This window comes from Eptesicus fuscus, chromosome 22 (genome assembly GCF_027574615.1).
Source record: "Eptesicus fuscus isolate TK198812 chromosome 22, DD_ASM_mEF_20220401, whole genome shotgun sequence".
Lineage (NCBI taxonomy): Eukaryota > Metazoa > Chordata > Mammalia > Chiroptera > Vespertilionidae > Eptesicus > Eptesicus fuscus.
Window position 1 is genome coordinate 39,203,427 of NC_072494.1, and position 16,953 is coordinate 39,220,379.

General features: G+C 47.4%; 1 protein-coding gene and 1 long non-coding RNA gene across 2 annotated transcripts; both read left to right on the forward strand.

The window, feature by feature from the left end:
- The first annotated feature begins 1,104 nt into the window (after nucleotides 1–1,104).
- Nucleotides 1,105–9,775, forward strand: LOC129148034 (uncharacterized). Its single transcript, XR_008555223.1, has 3 exons — nucleotides 1,105–1,254; nucleotides 8,813–8,884; nucleotides 9,642–9,775. It is a non-coding gene; the product is annotated as an uncharacterized LOC129148034 (long non-coding RNA).
- A 1,015-nt stretch (nucleotides 9,776–10,790) lies between these two features.
- TXNIP (thioredoxin interacting protein) lies at nucleotides 10,791–15,004 on the forward strand. The gene is made up of 8 exons (XM_008153142.3): nucleotides 10,791–11,292; nucleotides 11,760–11,832; nucleotides 11,936–12,083; nucleotides 12,518–12,620; nucleotides 12,739–12,995; nucleotides 13,101–13,257; nucleotides 13,365–13,516; nucleotides 13,646–15,004. Exons 1-8 carry the CDS (start codon nucleotides 11,043–11,045, stop codon nucleotides 13,679–13,681), a joined length of 1,176 nt encoding a protein of 391 aa, XP_008151364.2. The 5' UTR covers nucleotides 10,791–11,042; the 3' UTR covers nucleotides 13,682–15,004.
- Nucleotides 15,005–16,953: the final 1,949 nt, after the last annotated feature.

A 16,953-nucleotide genomic window follows, 5' to 3' on the forward strand; every position in this document is an offset into this window, starting at 1 on the left:
GTGAGGATTAACAATATATATATATACACATATATGCAAAACATATAGAAGCATTCCAACATGCTGTAGGAATACAAAGGTGACAAACAGAAGATGCTTAAAAAATCAGAACTGCTCTAATAGAAAAGAAAGATCTTGCTCTTAGTAGGAAGATCTTTGAACCATAAATCAGATGCATTTTGTCCTAGTTGCATGAACTTGGGCAAGTCATTTGAACCCTCCGAATCGCAATATACACGCTACAAAACATCTGCAGCCTATCTAGTGAGAGTCGATTGTTTGTGCAATTTCTTTCTTTCTTTCTTTTTTAATTGATTTTAGAGAAGGAGGGAGAGAGCGAGAGACATTGATAGGTTGCCTCCTGTACATGCGATCAAACCCACGACCTTCAGATGTAGCAGATGGTGCTCCAGGCAACTGAGCCTCACTGGCAGGGCTGGGCAGTTTCTTTTCTTTTTTTAATATATTTTATTGATTTTTCAGAGAGAGAAAGGGAGAGGGATAGAGAGCTAGAAACATCGATGAGAGAGCTACATCGACCAGCTGCCTCCTGCACACCCCACACCTCCTGCACACCCCACACCGGGGATGTGCCCGCAACCAATGTACAAGCCCTTGACCGGAATCGAACCCGGGACCCTCCAGTCCGCAGACCGACGCTGTAGCCACTGAGCCACACCGGTTTCGGCTGGGCAGCTTCTTTCTAACACACTGTATAGTTGTCTCTACGTTCACTGTACATGTTATTAGCAGAGAAAGCGTTGTTAACGGTCAGTCTGGATCAAAAACAAAACAACTTTTAGCGTGTGGCTTCTTCTCTCAGTCATGAACACCATATTCCTTTCTCTGCTTCTTTTTCTCACGATCAACGAATCATCTTCGCCTCTGAGGGAGCCGTTTGGGTCAAGTTTCAAGTCTCAGAAAAGCTTCTGTGTTTTTGAGACAATTCTTGGACTAAGGATCTTCACAGTACACTCATTTACCCACTGGGTGGCAGGGCTGAGCCAACTGGATTACTGAATTGTGTAAGAAAGAAAAAATTACTCAGAAAAGGGGAAGTTGGGTTAAGCACACAATGTCCTGTCTCCCTCGTGCTTATAAACATCAACACAGTCCAATTTTCCCCTCGCAGGAAAACAACCCATCACCTCTCACCGCCTGGCCACCCTCGCTCTGCTGCACAATTGGACCGGAGCCTCTGTATGTTACAGCATAACAGAAGGAACTGAGGTTGAGGTTTAAAATCTAACACTGGTAAGCAACAACACCAGGTTCTGAATGAGTGGCACGCTGTGTGGGAGGCGGTTAGACAGACGATGGGCCAGGCACAGAAGGTCGCCAGGGCAGAGAACCCTGGGTGTCTAGCAGAGGACAATTGCAGGGTGGGGCCCCCTCCAGGGTGACCTTTCCTCCCCTAGCATATGGCTGGCCTTGTGGTTTGGACCCCCTGACCTTTCCTCCCTAGAGGAACATTTAGGTCTCAGTTGTATTCCAGCTCCAGGCCCAGAAAAGCCACAAAACCAGAGAAGCAACCCCACGGCTGACCTCAGGACCAGCTGCATTGGATAATGACCCCGTGCCCTGGCGATGACCAATCCAGCCCGACTCTGAAAGGACACACCTGGAAAGCTGCCGGATATTCTATTGAGATCCTCCCCTGGGACTGCCCCTAAGATTTCCACCCTTAAAACCCTTAGGAGCCCAGCTGGTGTGGCTCAGTGGTTGAGCGTAGACCTTGAAGCAAGAGGTTGTGGTTCGCTTCCCACTCAGGGCACATGCCCAGGTTGTGGGCTTGATCCCCTGTGAGAGAGGCAGCCTTATCGATGGTTCTCTCTCATTGTTGATGTTTCTCTTTCTTCCTCTCTGAAATCTATAATAATAAAAGCATAATATGCAAATCGACCGAACGGCCCAACAGTGGAACAACTGTATGGATGACCACGCTATGACACCCACTGGCGCCAGGCCAGCTGAGGAGTGTGTGATGCGATTGGTCGGGGGGCCCAGCAATTACCTCATGATTGCCCCACAGAGGGCCAGCAGGGCGATCAATTGGGGGGCTGTGTGATCACCCCAAAGAGGGAGGCCCAGGCCACATTCTGTGGGGCAATCAATGGGGGGCTCCATGGAACCAGGGAACCGGGGGTGTGTGGGGGCAGACTCGGGCAGAGCCAGGCCAAGGGAGGTTCGGGCAGGAGGTGGGGCTGAGGGGCTGCAAGGCAGCCGGTGCCATAAGGGCCCCAGTAGCTGGGGCTGCGAAGGCCTACCCTTGCACGAATTTCGTGCATTGGGCCTCTAGTATATACATATATATATTTTTTAAAGTATATTTCTTTATTGATTTCAGAGAGGAAGGGAGAAGGAGAGAGAGATAGAAACATTAATGATGAGAGAAAATCATTGATCAGTCGCCTCCCGCATGCCCCCTACTGGGGATCAAGCCCGCAGCCCAGGCATGTGCCCTTGGCTGGAATCGAACCTGGGACCCTTCAGTCCGCAGGCTGACACTCTATCCACTGAACCAAGCCAGCTAGGGCTATACATATATTTTTAAACCCTTAGCACAGAGGACCCAGGGCACTCTTCCTCCTGGGAGCCTTCCCTTCTCCTGCACCCGCCCCGCCCTGCCCAGATCATTACCATTAGCCATCAGCTTCCTCACTCCCAAGCTCTAAGGGCCCTTCCTTTACCTCTACAACTTGTATACTCAGCCCATTTCTTCTACAAATTACTTCTCCCGCCTCTGTGATTTTATAAATAAATGCTCTCTTATAGTTTGCGTCTTGGCTCTGAATCCTTTCCTAGCCAGAACCCAAGCACCGAGGTCGCTGAGCCCAGGCCCGGTCTGCCCCCCGGGTCTAACACCAGGTGCCCTTCCCGCCACCCACAGCAATTCCAGTCCAGGGCCATACCCCCATCGATCCAACTTACACTTAATAATAAACGTACCCCCAACTTACACTTAATAATAAACGTACCCTGTGAAATGCACTCTGCTAGATGCTGTGAAGGAGACAAGGATTTTTTAAAAGGTCATAGTTCCTTCTCTCTAGGAACTCGTTATCTGAGAGAAATGAAATGTACGTGTAAGTTCCATGTGAGAAATATAAACAATATGCTATGGAATCCTCAGAAGAGAAGGAAATCCTGTTGGTTGCAAAGCAAAAGATGAGGGGATTGGGAATCAAGCAAGATTTTCGTAAAGGAAAAGTCCTTTGGCTGTCCACCAACAAGCAGAGAGGGGAGGAGGGTCAAGCATTCCAGGTAGAGAGGAAAGCATAAACAAAGGCAGAGAAGATTATATTGGAGGGACAGCGAGTACTCGGGTTTGGCTGAGATATCGGGTACATGCGAAGGAAGTAGAGAGAAATGAGACTGGACATTTGGTTGTGGCCAATTCGTGAGGGCTTTTCATGCCAAGTCAAAGCATTTGAAGTCGATTCAGTTAAACAATGGGTTTGGGAGCCTCACAGGAACAGACGGAAACTCAACTCTGATAGATTTAGTCATGGTCTATAGATTACAGCCTAAATATCAGTTAAAAGCTATTAAAATAATCTAGGCAAAAGTAACAAGGACACGAATCAGAGTGGTGGAATAAGAGATAAGAGATAATTCTAGAATCACTAGAAAGGTAGCTTTCATAGAATGGGGCAGTGGACTGGCTGTGGGAATGTCAGAGGAAAGAATCAGAGGCCATTCCTGGATTCTAAGCCTTGATAGCAGAGGGAATGCATAACGGTTGCATTAAAAGAAACCAGGGAAGCCCAGCTGGCGTGGCTCAGTGGTTGAGCATCGACCTATGAACCAGGAGGTCACGGTTCGGTTCCTGGTCAGGGCACATGCCTGGGTTGCGGGCTTAATCCCCAGTGGGGAGTGTGCAGGAGGCAGCTGATCAATGCTTCTCTCTCATCATTGATGTTTCTATCACTCTCTCCCTCCTGTCCCTTCAACTCTGAAATCAATAAAAACATATTGCCCTACCCGGTTTGGCTCAGTGGATAGAGCGTTGGCCTGCGGACTGAAGGGTCCCAGGTTCGATTCCGGTCAAGGGCATGTACCTTGGTTGCGGGCACATCCCCAGTAGGAGGTGTGCAGGAGGCAGCTGAATTGGTGTCTCTCTCATTGATGTTTCTAACTCTCTATCCCTCTCCCTTCCTCTCTGTAAAAATAAATAAATAAAATATATATATTTTTTAAAGTTCTACAAAACCACCTTTAAAAATAAAATAAAAATTAAAACATATTAAAAAAAGAAACCAGGGAAGAACTGAATTTGAACACAGGGGCAAGATTCCATACTGGACAAGTTAAATCTGAGATGCCAGCTGGAATTTTGGAGACAGACTAAAGGTATTTTTACATGAGTGATGTACAGATGGGCGAACTGAAGAACAAAGCTTAAAGGGAAAAAATAGGGGCCAGGGGGGTTGGGGGGGGGGAAAAGGGGCCAAAGACAAGCCCTTAAGAAAGCTTTCAGGGACACAGAAAAAAGAAATTACCAGCAAAGGATAAAGTCCAAAAGCAAGAGGAATGTTTAAATTTTGAAGAGATGGCAGTTTTCAAATTACATAGTAGTCAAGGGGAATAAGGCCTAAAAAAACACACTAGTTTCCCATGAAACCTTGAAAAAAAAACTGTCCCAATGGCAGCAGAAACCACACTAAAAGGGACAAGTTTAGTCAACAGAGAAAGTGGTACGAGTTTGATAGTAAAGAAAAGACAACAGATGGGGTGATAGCATGAGAAGGGATTACCTTTTTTTTCATATATTAAGGCAACTTGAAGAAATATCTTAAATGAGTCAGCAATAGATCTGAACAAATTAATTCCTCTCCTCTCCCCAGCTTTCCCTAAAGTTGGGGGACTCCTAGATCTCTAATCTTTCCTCAACTTAGTAGGACAATGGATCCCCCAAACAGGAAATGTGGTTTTCCAGGTGAGTTTGTTTTTAACTTAGGTATAGTTGACACACATCATATTAGTTTCAGGTGTACAACATAATGACCCAATATTTGTGTATACTGTGAAATGCTCACCACAATAAGTCTAGTTAATGTCTGTCCCACCGTACATAATTAGAGCGTTTTTTCTTGTGATGAGAACTTTTAGAATCCATTCTCTCAGTAACTCTCAAATATGCGATACAGTACTTTTAGCTACAGTCTCCATGCTGTACCTTACAGCCCCATGACTTGTTTTACAATTGGAAGTTTATTCCTTCTGACTTCCCTTACCCATCTGCCCAACCTCCAACCCCCACCTCCAGCAACCACCAATCTGTTCAGATAAGGTATTTTTAATAATTAAAGCTAAACTAGGCCCTGGCTGGGTAGCTGGTTGGTTAGAGCATTGTCCTGATACACCAAGGTTGTGGGTTTGATCTAGGTCAGGGCACATGCAAGAATCAACCAATAAATGCATAAATAAGTGGAATGACATTTCTCTCTCCAATCGATCAATAAATAACAATTTCTTAAAGCTAAACTTAAATATAAAACACCCTCACAAAGCCTCCTAGAGACAACTCTAGATTAAATGTTAAAAATCCTGGTTTGGGCCTGGCCTGCGTGGTTCAGTGGTTGATCGAACCAGGAGGTCATGGTTCGATTCCTGGTCAGGGCACATGCCCAGGTTGCAGGCTAGGTCCCCAGTGTGGGGTGGCAGGAGGCAGCTGACAGTTGATTCTCTCTCATTGTTGATGTTTCTATCTCTCTCTCCCTCTCTCTTCCTCTCTGAAATCAATAAATATATATATATATTTTTTAAAAGAATCCTGGTTTTGGAGAGTGGCTCCACCAGTTACTAGCTTTATGTCTTAGGGCAAGTCATTTAATTAAAATAATGCAACTGGTTTAGAGTCCCCTTTAATTCTTAAAGTTCTAAGTCTTGTCTGAATCCTTTACAGTGAACATCAAACAAGATCCTGTGTGTGAAAGCCTGAGGCAGAGAGTTGGAAAGAGTACACACAGTACTCTAGGTCAGACACACCTGGTTCAAGCTGTTGCTCTAAACAAAATCTGTGACCTCGGGCAAATTAGTTAACCCTTTGAGCCTGATTTAATCAACCCTGACTCAAAAGGTTATTATAAGAATTAAATTAAATAATCTAACCTTAAATCCTTTCTGGAACAAGATGACAGATGAATTTATTGCCAAGGTAAGAAACATTCAGACCTGTGGCCAAACTGATGACAGTTGCTGGGAAGCAAAATCTCAACGGATCGAGAAAACGCTCTGGAAAACAGTTTTGCACCTTATTTTATAAATTACAGTCAAAAGAGGAGGCGTAAATGGATTACATGAAATGTATCAGTGATAGTTTAGGGAGGTGGGAGACAGCAAATTGGCGGCAGAGGAGACCTCTGGGATTGGATAAAAAGTAAAATGATAGACACTTCCCAGAGGACATAGGTGGGCAGAGGATAGTTAACAGTCAACAACATGATAACATTAACAGTGAGGGGATCTGTGGCCCTGAGCTACTTGGACATTCCACAGGAATGTTATTGCAGATGCAAATAGACAACAGACAGGCTCAGTTAAGGAAAAGTCTGAGTTTTGTCGGGGAAGATTCTAACCTAGGACATGACCTCCTGCCATGAACTGCTTAAAGAGATTTAATTTCAGACCATCATCTTCTGTGGTTACTTTAGGTCTGGAGTGTGTAAGGCTGCCATGCAGGCCTTCCCGGAGCTTGTCAGGTTTACGCAGTATGTGGCCCCTTTTCATCTGCATTCTAAATAAAATATAATTGAAATAATTACGTAAAGTACTTGGTCCTTACAGGTGCTCAATAAATGACCCCAAAAAAGTCATTTTTGAACTCAAAATGCTGCACAATTATTAATGTATTCTTATTTATCTAGAAGTTGGAGGCAGTCTCAATCCCACACTCTCTTTCAAACCTCTAGTTGCCTCTATCTAACATGACATTCCCTAGGGCAGTGGTCGGCAAACTCATTAGTCAAATATCAAATATAAGAGCCAAATATCAACAGTACAACGACTGAAATTTCTTTTGAGAGCCAAATTTTTTAAACTTAAACTTCTTCTAACGCCACTTCAAAATAGACTCGCCCAGGCCGTGGTATTTTGTGGAAGAGCCACACTCAAGGAGCCAAAGAGTCGCATGTGGCTCGGGAGCCGCAGTTTGCCGACCACAGCCCTAGGGGAAATGGGATGGTTAGTTAAGAGTAAAAGGGCCCTGGCTGGTGTGGCTCAGTTGGTTGAGCGGTGTCCTGAACTCTGAAAGGTCACTGGCCCGATTCCTGGTCAGAGCACATACCCAGGTTGATCCTGGGCGAAAACAGGAAGCAACTAATTGATGTTTCTCCTCACATGGATGGTTCTCTCTCCTCTCCCTTCTTCTCCCTCTAAATCCAATTTAAAAAAAAAAGGGGGGGGGGGGTAAAAGGGAAGCTTACTCTTTGTGAAGGTGACAGGAGTGATAAAAACGACAAAGAAGGGGTTCGTTCTCCCTTAGGAGCTAGGAGTCTTTAGAGTTCTTAAAAGTTTGTCGGGCCAGAGGTTCCAGAGAAGGGAAATGCACCCAGGCCCTTGTCGGACTGGTACCCAGTGCTGCGGCGCTTCACTCCCTCCTCTGCCACCTCCAGCCCAGCAAACAAGTCACCCCTTTGTCTCCCATTGGCGCTGGGATAGGCGAGGGTGGGGAGGGGACAGGTAAGGTCGATCTAACCTGTAGAACTGCTGGACTCGGCCCTAACTTCGCTGTTTGTTCCTCCGGGACTTGCCCCTTTCCTCCCCTGCACCCCACAAGTGTTTGCACCCTGTTCTCAAGACAGGAGTTCGCAAGATTTTTTCTTCCTCCCAGCCAGGAACTGAGAAAGAGGAATCTGGGGGCAGACTTTTATCTGAATTCCAGGCTATTGGGTGAAAGGTCGTAAACAACTCTGTCCAGGAGGGTTCCATTCCAGAACATGCCTTGGCTGCAGGCCTGGGTGGCAGCTGCTGCCAAACCGAAATAGTTGTTGGCATTTAAGGAAACGCAGGCATTGCAAAGAGCAAACAAGAGGTCTGTTCTGAAAGAAAGAAGAAACTGAAGCCCAAGAGAGGAACTTACAGCAAGAGAGAATCGTATTAAATTTTTTAAAATTAAAAAATTCAGTACTTCATAGGCGTGAAGCATCAGCATTCCCTTATTCTAAGATGTCCCAACTCAACACCACCCTGATCTACTAATACTTCTTCCACCCCCTCAAAATTTACCTACATATCACACATTGTCTAACAACACTGGCTTGTGTATTTCTTTGTAATCATTTTGATGTTTCATTTTATGTATACTTTCAAACCCAATCAAACTAACAATTCTCCCAGAAGCCACAATTTTGAATTTTAAAAATTATTTTTTAGTGAAGGTCCCACTTTGGCTGCTCCAGATAATTCAGTGAATATTGTGACTGGCCCAAAACAAGTCAGGCCTCATTGGTTAACTTTTCTAGAACAGGGTGTTGCCTCTAACTCATACACCCTAAGGATTGACATGTTCCCTTTTTTGTTCGTGGGAATTGATGCTGTGTGTGCATGTATGTATGTGTGTGTGCATGTATGTATGTGTGTGTGTGTTTCCAACAGTCTTGATGCCTGATTCTCGGCCTTGCTTAATACTGAGGTTGAGGTGTCACTTGTTAGCCTTAGGATGTCAACCGAGTTAGGGGGTATGAGGAAGAAGGATTCTTAACAGCAATGAAAAGCCTTTTTTTTTTGCTGATAGGGTAGAATTTCTGTATATTCTAATGCTTTTTACTTCCTCATCTCAATCTTGGGGACATTATCTTCCTCTTTCCAGGACAAGAAATGAGGTAATAATCGCCTGATGCCCCAACACAGGAACTGGAGGGCCTCAAGAATCAAGGAAAAGGTGAAGAATCCCAGCAACTGTGCATACACATTTTTCTTACCACATTTATGAGTCAGTTCTCAGGAGTCAGCTCCTAAGGTATTTCATGGCCAGCTGGGACAGACAGACAAAGGACAACACAGAGTGAGGAGTTAGGGTCTCCTTTGGTTTGACATAACACCTTCTGATGACCCTTCTGTCTTCTATTTCCTTTTTCACCAATTTAAATGGGTTAGGAAAACACTTTTAACAGGGAGAAATTCTTCCTTCAAATAGGAATGTGACCATCTCATCCACTAACACTTTGGTTATAAACAAGAGAACTTTCCTGTGTTTGAAAACATGTATTTATTAATTAGAGAGAGAGAGAGAGAGAGTTCTTGTTCCACTTATTTATGCGCTCATTGGTTAATTCTTGTACATGCCCTGACTAGGGATCAAACCCACAACCTTGGTGTACTGTGACAATGCCCTAACCAAGGGACATACCTGGCCAGGGTGAGAACTGAGAACTTTCCTGCTTTTAACTAACCTCAAGGCTGGGAGCCGTGGAGGCTACAGGTTTAGGAACAGGCCTCTGATTAATGATTTGAAGAGGCGATGAATACCAAGAAGAAGTGAAAGCAACTCCGGGAGAAAGGGAAAAGAGTGAAGCATCCGCTTTTGCCGCTTTCCTGGAAAAGCAACGAGGGAGATGATCAGAGCCTAAGGGTCACACCTCAGTGAAGAGGTCACGAGGTAGCTGGGGAAACAGACACTGTGTTCCCCAACTTTGCAGGTAGAAACTGAAGCGATGAGGGGATAAGCAACAGGATGTGAACACGCCCTGACTGTTTCCGTTCCAGAGAACAGACTGCAGGGTACAGGGGTGAAGAACAGCACAGCCCTCGAGCCCGGAGCCCGGAGCCCGGAGCCCGGAGCCAGGAGCCCGGGGTGGGGGTTAGGGCGGGGGGGGATCAGTCCCACACACCCGCTTTCCAAGGAGGACTTGAAGAGGTTTAAAACTGGCGACCGGTTCTCTTTGCCTTCCGAGTTTGTTTTTGCTTGTTAATAGAGATGCGGCGGGAGACAGACAGGTCTCCCCGACCCTGAGCAGTGACACCCACACCCCGTCCCCAGCCCCACGCTCCGGAGTTCTTAGAGCTCCGGGTAGGTTTTCACACGACCTGCAGGGGGGAAGGAGCGGCGCCTGTTAACCGCCCCGGCGAGGCGAGCACGGAATCCCCTCCGAGCACGGAATCCCCTCCGAGCACGGCATCCCCTCCGAGCACGGAATCCCCTCCGAGCACGGCATCCCCTCCGAGCACGGAATCCCCTCCGAGCACGGAATCCCCTCCGAGCACGGAATCCCCTCCGAGCACATTTCCTTGGCTCCAGGCGCGCCCCCAGCCGAGACGCGCCCCACCCGCCCTCCGAAGGCCGCTGGCCCTGGATGCATTGGAGGGTCAGCGAGGTCCTTCTCTCCTGGAGCCTAAGGGAGGCCGCCCCGCAGCCCTCCGAACCCCCCTCCCCAAGGCAGTTCCTCGCACACCCCTCCCCGAACCCCTCTCCCTAGGCAGCTCCCCACACACCCCTCCCCGCAGCCCCCTCCCCGCAGTCTCCTCCCTGAGGCCGCTCCCCGCACCCCCTCCTCGAGGCAGCTCCCGCCACCGCCTCCCCGCAGCCCCCGCACCCCGTTCCCGAGCAGCTCCCCGCACCCCCCTCCCCGCGGCAGCCCTGTGGCCCCCCCTCCCCGAGGCCGGAGTGCACAACAACCATTTTCCCCGCCAGGAGCACACGGTGTCCACGCTCCGCGGCGGCGTCGCTGATTGGCCAGGCCCCTGGTAAACAAGCGGCGGGCAGCCAATGGGAGGGCTGTGCACGAGGGCAGCACGCGCCGCGGGGCCCGAGCGGCGTGGCCCGGCCGGTATAAAGCGCGGTTTCCGGCAGCGGCGGCAGCGCCCAGGTTTCCGTGGACTGATCGCTGACCAGCCGCCGAGCCCCCGCGCCCCTCCAGCTGTGCCCCCGTTGGACTCCCTTGGCTTGACCAGCAGCTTACCTTGCTTTGACGTCTTCCCCGAAGTTGTCCAGAGTTGAAGAGGAAAAGACTCTTCCGTTGTTTTAAAGTCTCCGTGGATTTAGGGTTTTGTTACCCCCCCACGACCCGCCCTTGTGCCCCCTGAGCCGACCCAGCCTGACCATGGTGGTGTTCAAGAAGATCAAGTCTTTCGAGGTGGTCTTCACCGACCCCGAGAAGGTGTACTGCAGCGGCGAGAAGGTGGCCGGCCGGGTGACGGTGGAGGTGTGCGAGGTGACGCGGGTCAAGGCCGTCCGGGTCCTGGCCTGCGGGGTGGCCAAGGTGCTGTGGCTGCACGGGTCCCAGCAGTGCAAGCAGACCCTGGAGTACCTGCGCTACGAAGACACGCTGCAGCTGGAGGACCAGCCGACAGGTGAGCGCTGCGGGGCGCTCCGCGGGAGGGCGAGGGCTGGTTTGGGGAGAGTTTGAAACGAATACAGGGAGCTTCTCAAGACTCTTAAGTTGCTCGGGTTGCGCGGTTTGTGTTGTGTTCCCTATATTTTACATTTTAAATTTGCAACCCCTTCCCCCCCCCCCCAAAAAAAAGTCAATTTGTCCTACTTCTTACATTGATCCAGCGGGATTTGGCCTTAGCTATTTTAAAGATTTTTTTTTTTGTATGCCTAAGTTACTCTTTGCTGTTTGAGATGATAGCAGCTTAATTTTAAACGTTGCAAGTTTTTGCCCAACAAAACGCATCAGAATTTCTCAGTTAGGAACACACGGGATGAAACGGGGTGCTACTATATACATCGTGCATGCTGCCCAGGAATTGCTTATCACACAGGTGCATTTTAAGTGTAACCGGAAACCTAATGGCTATCGCATTTCTCCCTGCAGGTGAGAACGAGATGGTTATCATGAGACCTGGAAACAAATACGAGTACAAGTTTGGCTTTGAGCTTCCTCAGGGGTAGGTATCAGCTAAAGGCATCTTTGGACTTCTCTATCTCACCATCTTCTCCTCGTTTGCTCTCGGAGAGTATTTTTAAGTTGTTTCCTTTTTCTTGACACAGGCCTCTGGGAACATCCTTCAAAGGAAAATACGGGCGTGTGGACTACTGGGTAAAGGCTTTCCTTGATCGCCCCAGCCAGCCAACGCAAGAGACAAAGAAAAACTTTGAAGTGGTGGATCTGGTGGATATCAACACCCCTGATCTGATGGTGAGGTTCATTTTAAGATTCTATTCTCTTGGGTCTCAGGGATGATAAGTCACATGTCTTGGGCATTCGATGGAAACACCTGAGGGGGAATCAAGTTCTAAGTCATCAAGGCGGGAGGGAAAGCTGCCTACTCTAGGTTAAGGGGTGGAAAGTAAAGAGAAGCAGAGAGCCTGGCGCAGATGTGGTTCAGTTGTTTGGAGGGTCAGCCGGTGCACCCAAGGGTCTCGGGTTCGATTCCCAGTCAGGGCACATCCCCAGGTTGCTGGTTTGATCCCCAGTCGGGGCGAGGTCAGGGAGACTTTGGGAGGCAACCAATACATGCTTCTCTTTCCCTTTCTCTTCCTCTCTTTCTAAAAACATACTCTTTAAAAAAAAAAAAAAGCTGAGAAAGTATTTCCAGAAAGTCTCAAATCCACCCCCTCTCTTCTACACAGGCACCGGTGTCTGCCAAAAAGGAGAAGAAAGTTTCCTGCATGTTCATTCCTGACGGGCAGGTGTCTGTCTCCGCCCGAATTGACAGAAAAGGATTTTGTGAAGGTAAAAGCCTAAGTCCTGACAAAATAGAAACTGTGGATTTTGGGGGTGAGGGCAGGGCAGGGACCGAAGAAAAGTCATCAACTATACTTAGCATCAGCTTTGTCTTTCTTGTTGCTAGGTGACGAGATTTCCATCCATGCCGACTTTGAAAACACCTGTTCCCGAATTGTGGTTCCCAAAGCTGCCATCGTCGCCCGCCACACCTACCTCGCCAACGGCCAGACCAAGGTGCTGACGCAGAAGCTGTCGTCTGTCCGAGGCAATCACATCATCTCGGGAACCTGTGCATCGTGGCGTGGCAAGAGCCTCCGGGTGCAGAAGATCAGGCCTTCCATCTTGGGCTGCAACATCCTCCGAGTTGAATATTTCCTGCTGGTAAGTGGGGGGGTGGGCCTGGAGAGAGACATTGTTCATCTGTCAGAACAGCAGTGGTGTTTTCTCCAGACCTCCAGTCTAACGAACTGCCAACTTCCTTTCTAGATCTACGTGAGCGTCCCTGGCTCCAAGAAAGTCATTCTGGACCTGCCCCTCGTGATTGGCAGCAGGTCAGGTCTGAGCAGCCGCACGTCCAGCATGGCCAGCCGGGCCAGCTCCGAGATGAGTTGGGTAGACCTGAACATCCCTGATACCCCAGAAGGTGAGCCAGACCCCATGCCTTACCCTAGGGCCTGCTTGGGTTTGTAAAATCGGGACGGTCAGGCATTTCCGGGCCAGGTTTCTCATCCCCAACCTCTCTCTGTCCAGCTCCTCCTTGCTACATGGATATCATTCCTGAAGATCACCGTTTGGAGAGCCCCACCACTCCTCTGCTAGACGACACAGATGGCTCTCAAGACAGCCCTATTTTTATGTACGCGCCCGAGTTCAAGTTCATCCCACCACCGACTTACACTGAGGTGAGAATTGTCATTTGACCACTATATTTGTTCCAAACCTTCTAGAGGAAGTTGACTTGGAGGGATTCCTAAAGCGGGGTTTTCTTCCTGTTCTTACCCGAACTAAAGTGTTTTCGTTCTTCCTCCCAGGTGGATCCCTGCATCCTCAACAACAATGTGCAGTGAGCACGTGGGAGAGAAGAAGCAGCTGTATCTACGTGTTTCTTTCCACCTCTTCCTGGACTCTTACTTTTTCAGAGACTCAACAGTCTCTACAGTGGGGGTTGGTCCACCCCAGCCTCTGACTCCTCAGCGGAGGAGGGGACCAGCAGGCAGTCTCCTGGGCCTTAAAGGATGCGCACTCATCCTCAGCCAGCCAAGATGATGTGTTATCGGGGTGTTTGCGAGATGGGTTTAAAAACCTAGGCCCATCCCATTTTCTGAGATCGCCTTGAAAATTGAGGCATATTCAGTAGTTTTGAATGGCCTCCTGGCATGGTCTTCCCAAGATTTTTTTGCAGGGGAATATATATAGATCATTATAATGATACCAGATCATGAACTTCTATATCACGTGGAGCAGAGTCAATTGTAGCAAACTGGGAAAATGGAAAGGGGGAAGAAATCATCTTCAAAACTTGGGGAAAAGGAGGTTCTTAAAAATCATCCTTACCCTTTATAAACGTATAGAAAAAAATAAAAACTCTCCAGAGCTGATTGGGTCTGGACTTGGGAGAGCTTGTGTGACCTAAAGGGAAGAAGCTCTAAGGCGGTCTTGGCTTAGACTGTACTTCAATCTGGCATAAAGCATTAATAGCCATGCCCCACCCAAGGTCTTTCTAAGCCATGTTTAGAGCCTGTTGCACTGTGTTCTGTTGCAAACGTCTTTATGTGGGAGAACATGTTTTTCTTTTCATGTGACTCCTTGGAATTGATTCTGAGGTGATGTTTTTAGCACTTTAGTTCCTGTATTCTATTTTTTTCTATCTCAAAACGTAAGCTGAAACTGGTCTACTATGTGTCTAGAGATAAGCACAAGGACAGATAAGTGTTGCTCATTATCGTTGAGACTTTGTCCCAGTGAACAGAATTCTGTAATTCTGACACCCCAACTGTATGAGAGGGGTTGCCGCGACCAGCCTTGCCCACGGTGACCTCCACACCAAGGAGAAGCGAGGTCAGGATGCCCAGCCGTGGTCAGAGCCGCCAGACGTTGCCCTGAGAAACCAGAGGGCAGGTCTCCCCAAGAGCCCCGGGCTCCCCTCTCTGCGGTGTTGGGAGGCGGGGGATGTGGACAGCCCCTCTCGCTGCAGCCTTTAGCACTTTGTCCCCCCTCCTGTGTCAGCACTGAGCTCCACCCTTTTCTGAGAAAGTATGTGGTTTAATGTTTTTTTAATTGTGTATCTTTTGTATGATTAAAAAAACTATATTTTGTACTTAACCAGATATATTTTCACCCCAAATAGGGGATATTCTTTATAAAAAATAAAGTTTTTTAATGGCAAAAACTTTTCTTGTCTGTGAGATGGTATTGGAGAAGTTATTAGAAAGTGTGCCTAGCCCTGGGCAGGTAGCTCAGTTAGTGTCATCCCGCTGTGCCATAGTGTCAGGGCATGTACAAGATTCAACCAATTAACGCATAAATGAATGGAACAACAAATTCATGTCTCAATAACAACACTAAGTAAACATTTTTTAAAAGTGTGCCTGAAGGAGAGTTTCTCCTGCTTCACCATTCTTGGTACCCCTCAAGAGTATCACCTATTGACCCTAGTGAATATAGTCAGAGTGGGGGTTGGAGAGCTGAAGAGGGAAGACATTGGAGCTATATTTGGTCTTTTCCAGTTCAGTAAGGAACTAGCTGGGGTCTTCTGGTGATCTAAGCTTTCCAACATTTATAGTTAGTCATTACTAAATTCCTTCAATTTTGGAGTGCATGAGTTTTTTGTGTTTTTTTTTTTTTTTTTTTTTTTTTAATGAGCTTTTAAAAAGAAAATGAGGTTTCTGAGGGGATTTGGTAGGAAAGGTTACAGTTCCAGATTTTATCATTTGGCTTCATCATGGTTTCTCCCAGTGTAAACCTGGTTTATGTAAAAAAAAGACAAAATAATTACTCAGGACTTAAGGATTTAATTATGCGTATTCTTTTTTTTTTAATTGATTTTTAGAGGAAAGGAGAGAAACATCAATTTGTTCCATTTATGCACTCATTGGTTGATTTTTTTTTTAACTGAATGGGGTTTTTGTTGTTAATGTACTTTTTAAAAATATATTTTTATTGATTTCAGAGAGGAAGGGAGAGGGAGATAGAAACATCAATGATGAGAGAGAATCACCCATCAACTGCCTCCTGCATCGAGCTTGCAACCCAGGCATGTGCCCTTAACTGGAATCAAACCCAGGACTCCAGTCCGCAAGCCGATGCTCTATCCACTGAACCAAACCGGCTAGGGCTCTTACTGTATTAAGTTTATTTCAGAGACAGAGCAGAAGGCAGAGGGAGAGAGAAACATTAATGTGAGAGAGAAGCATCAATCAGCTGCCTCCTGCTTGTCCCCTACGAGGAATCAAGCCCCCAAAACCCAGGCACGTGCCCTGACTGGAATCGAACCACGACCTTTTGGTGCATGGGACAACACTCAACCACCTGAGCCACACTGGCCAGGGCTCATTGGTTGATTCTTGTATGTGCCCTGACCTGGGCTCGAACCCGCAACCTTGGGACAGGGCTCTAACCAACTGAGCTACCCGGCCAGGGCTTAAATTCTTTGAAGGCTGCTCCCGTGTTTTATCTCTGCGGTTTACAGCACTGTACCTTTCCAGGCGTACAGTCATCATGGTAAATGTTTGCTGAATACTCAACTCCACCCTCAGCCCTTAGGAGATGTTATGCTTCAGCAGTTTCTATTTCTTCCTCGTAGGGTAATAACAATAGATCGACACCACGTAATCCCACCTCTAATTGAAATGATTTTTATTATTCCTAAAGGGGTGACTAGGCTGAGAAACCCTGACATGGCAGGCCTTAATGTACTTCTGACTTCCGGCTCATTTTATCCTTTGTAGGCAGATCTAGTCCTGGCTGTTACTTGGGGTTTGGCTTTTCTGTGGGCTTGCACATACTAATTCCAAACCTCGGATTCCTGGAAATGCATAAAATCACTGTGAGTTCATAAAATCACTGCGAATTGAACAGAAAGTGAAATTGAAAAGATTCTTTTCCGCTTCAGTGTTTGCTTGTGTCTGTTTTTCATTATCGGTAGCTCCTTCCCGGCTCTCTTTGTTTTGCCTGCCCAAGGTGTCAGAGTCTCTAGCTCTTTATAGCCTTTACTTTTTATCCCGGCCTCCTCCTTTTCCTGCCTATTCAAGAATTTAATGGCTCTGCCCTTTTTCAAATCTGAGACCAGGAAACTAGGTCAAAGTTGATGGAAAAGTTTTTTCTGCAGCTGGTTTTCCAG

Bases quoted from the DNA above. Each gene is read 5' to 3' on its own strand.
- TXNIP (XM_008153142.3), top strand. From the start codon at position 11,043: ATGGTGGTGTTCAAGAAGATCAAGTCTTTCGAGGTGGTCTTCACCGAC. The intron at 12,996-13,100 runs GTAAGTGGGGGG...CTTCCTTTCTAG, and splicing joins GAGTTGAATATTTCCTGCTG to ATCTACGTGAGCGTCCCTGG. The intron at 13,517-13,645 runs GTGAGAATTGTC...TCTTCCTCCCAG, and splicing joins CACCACCGACTTACACTGAG to GTGGATCCCTGCATCCTCAA.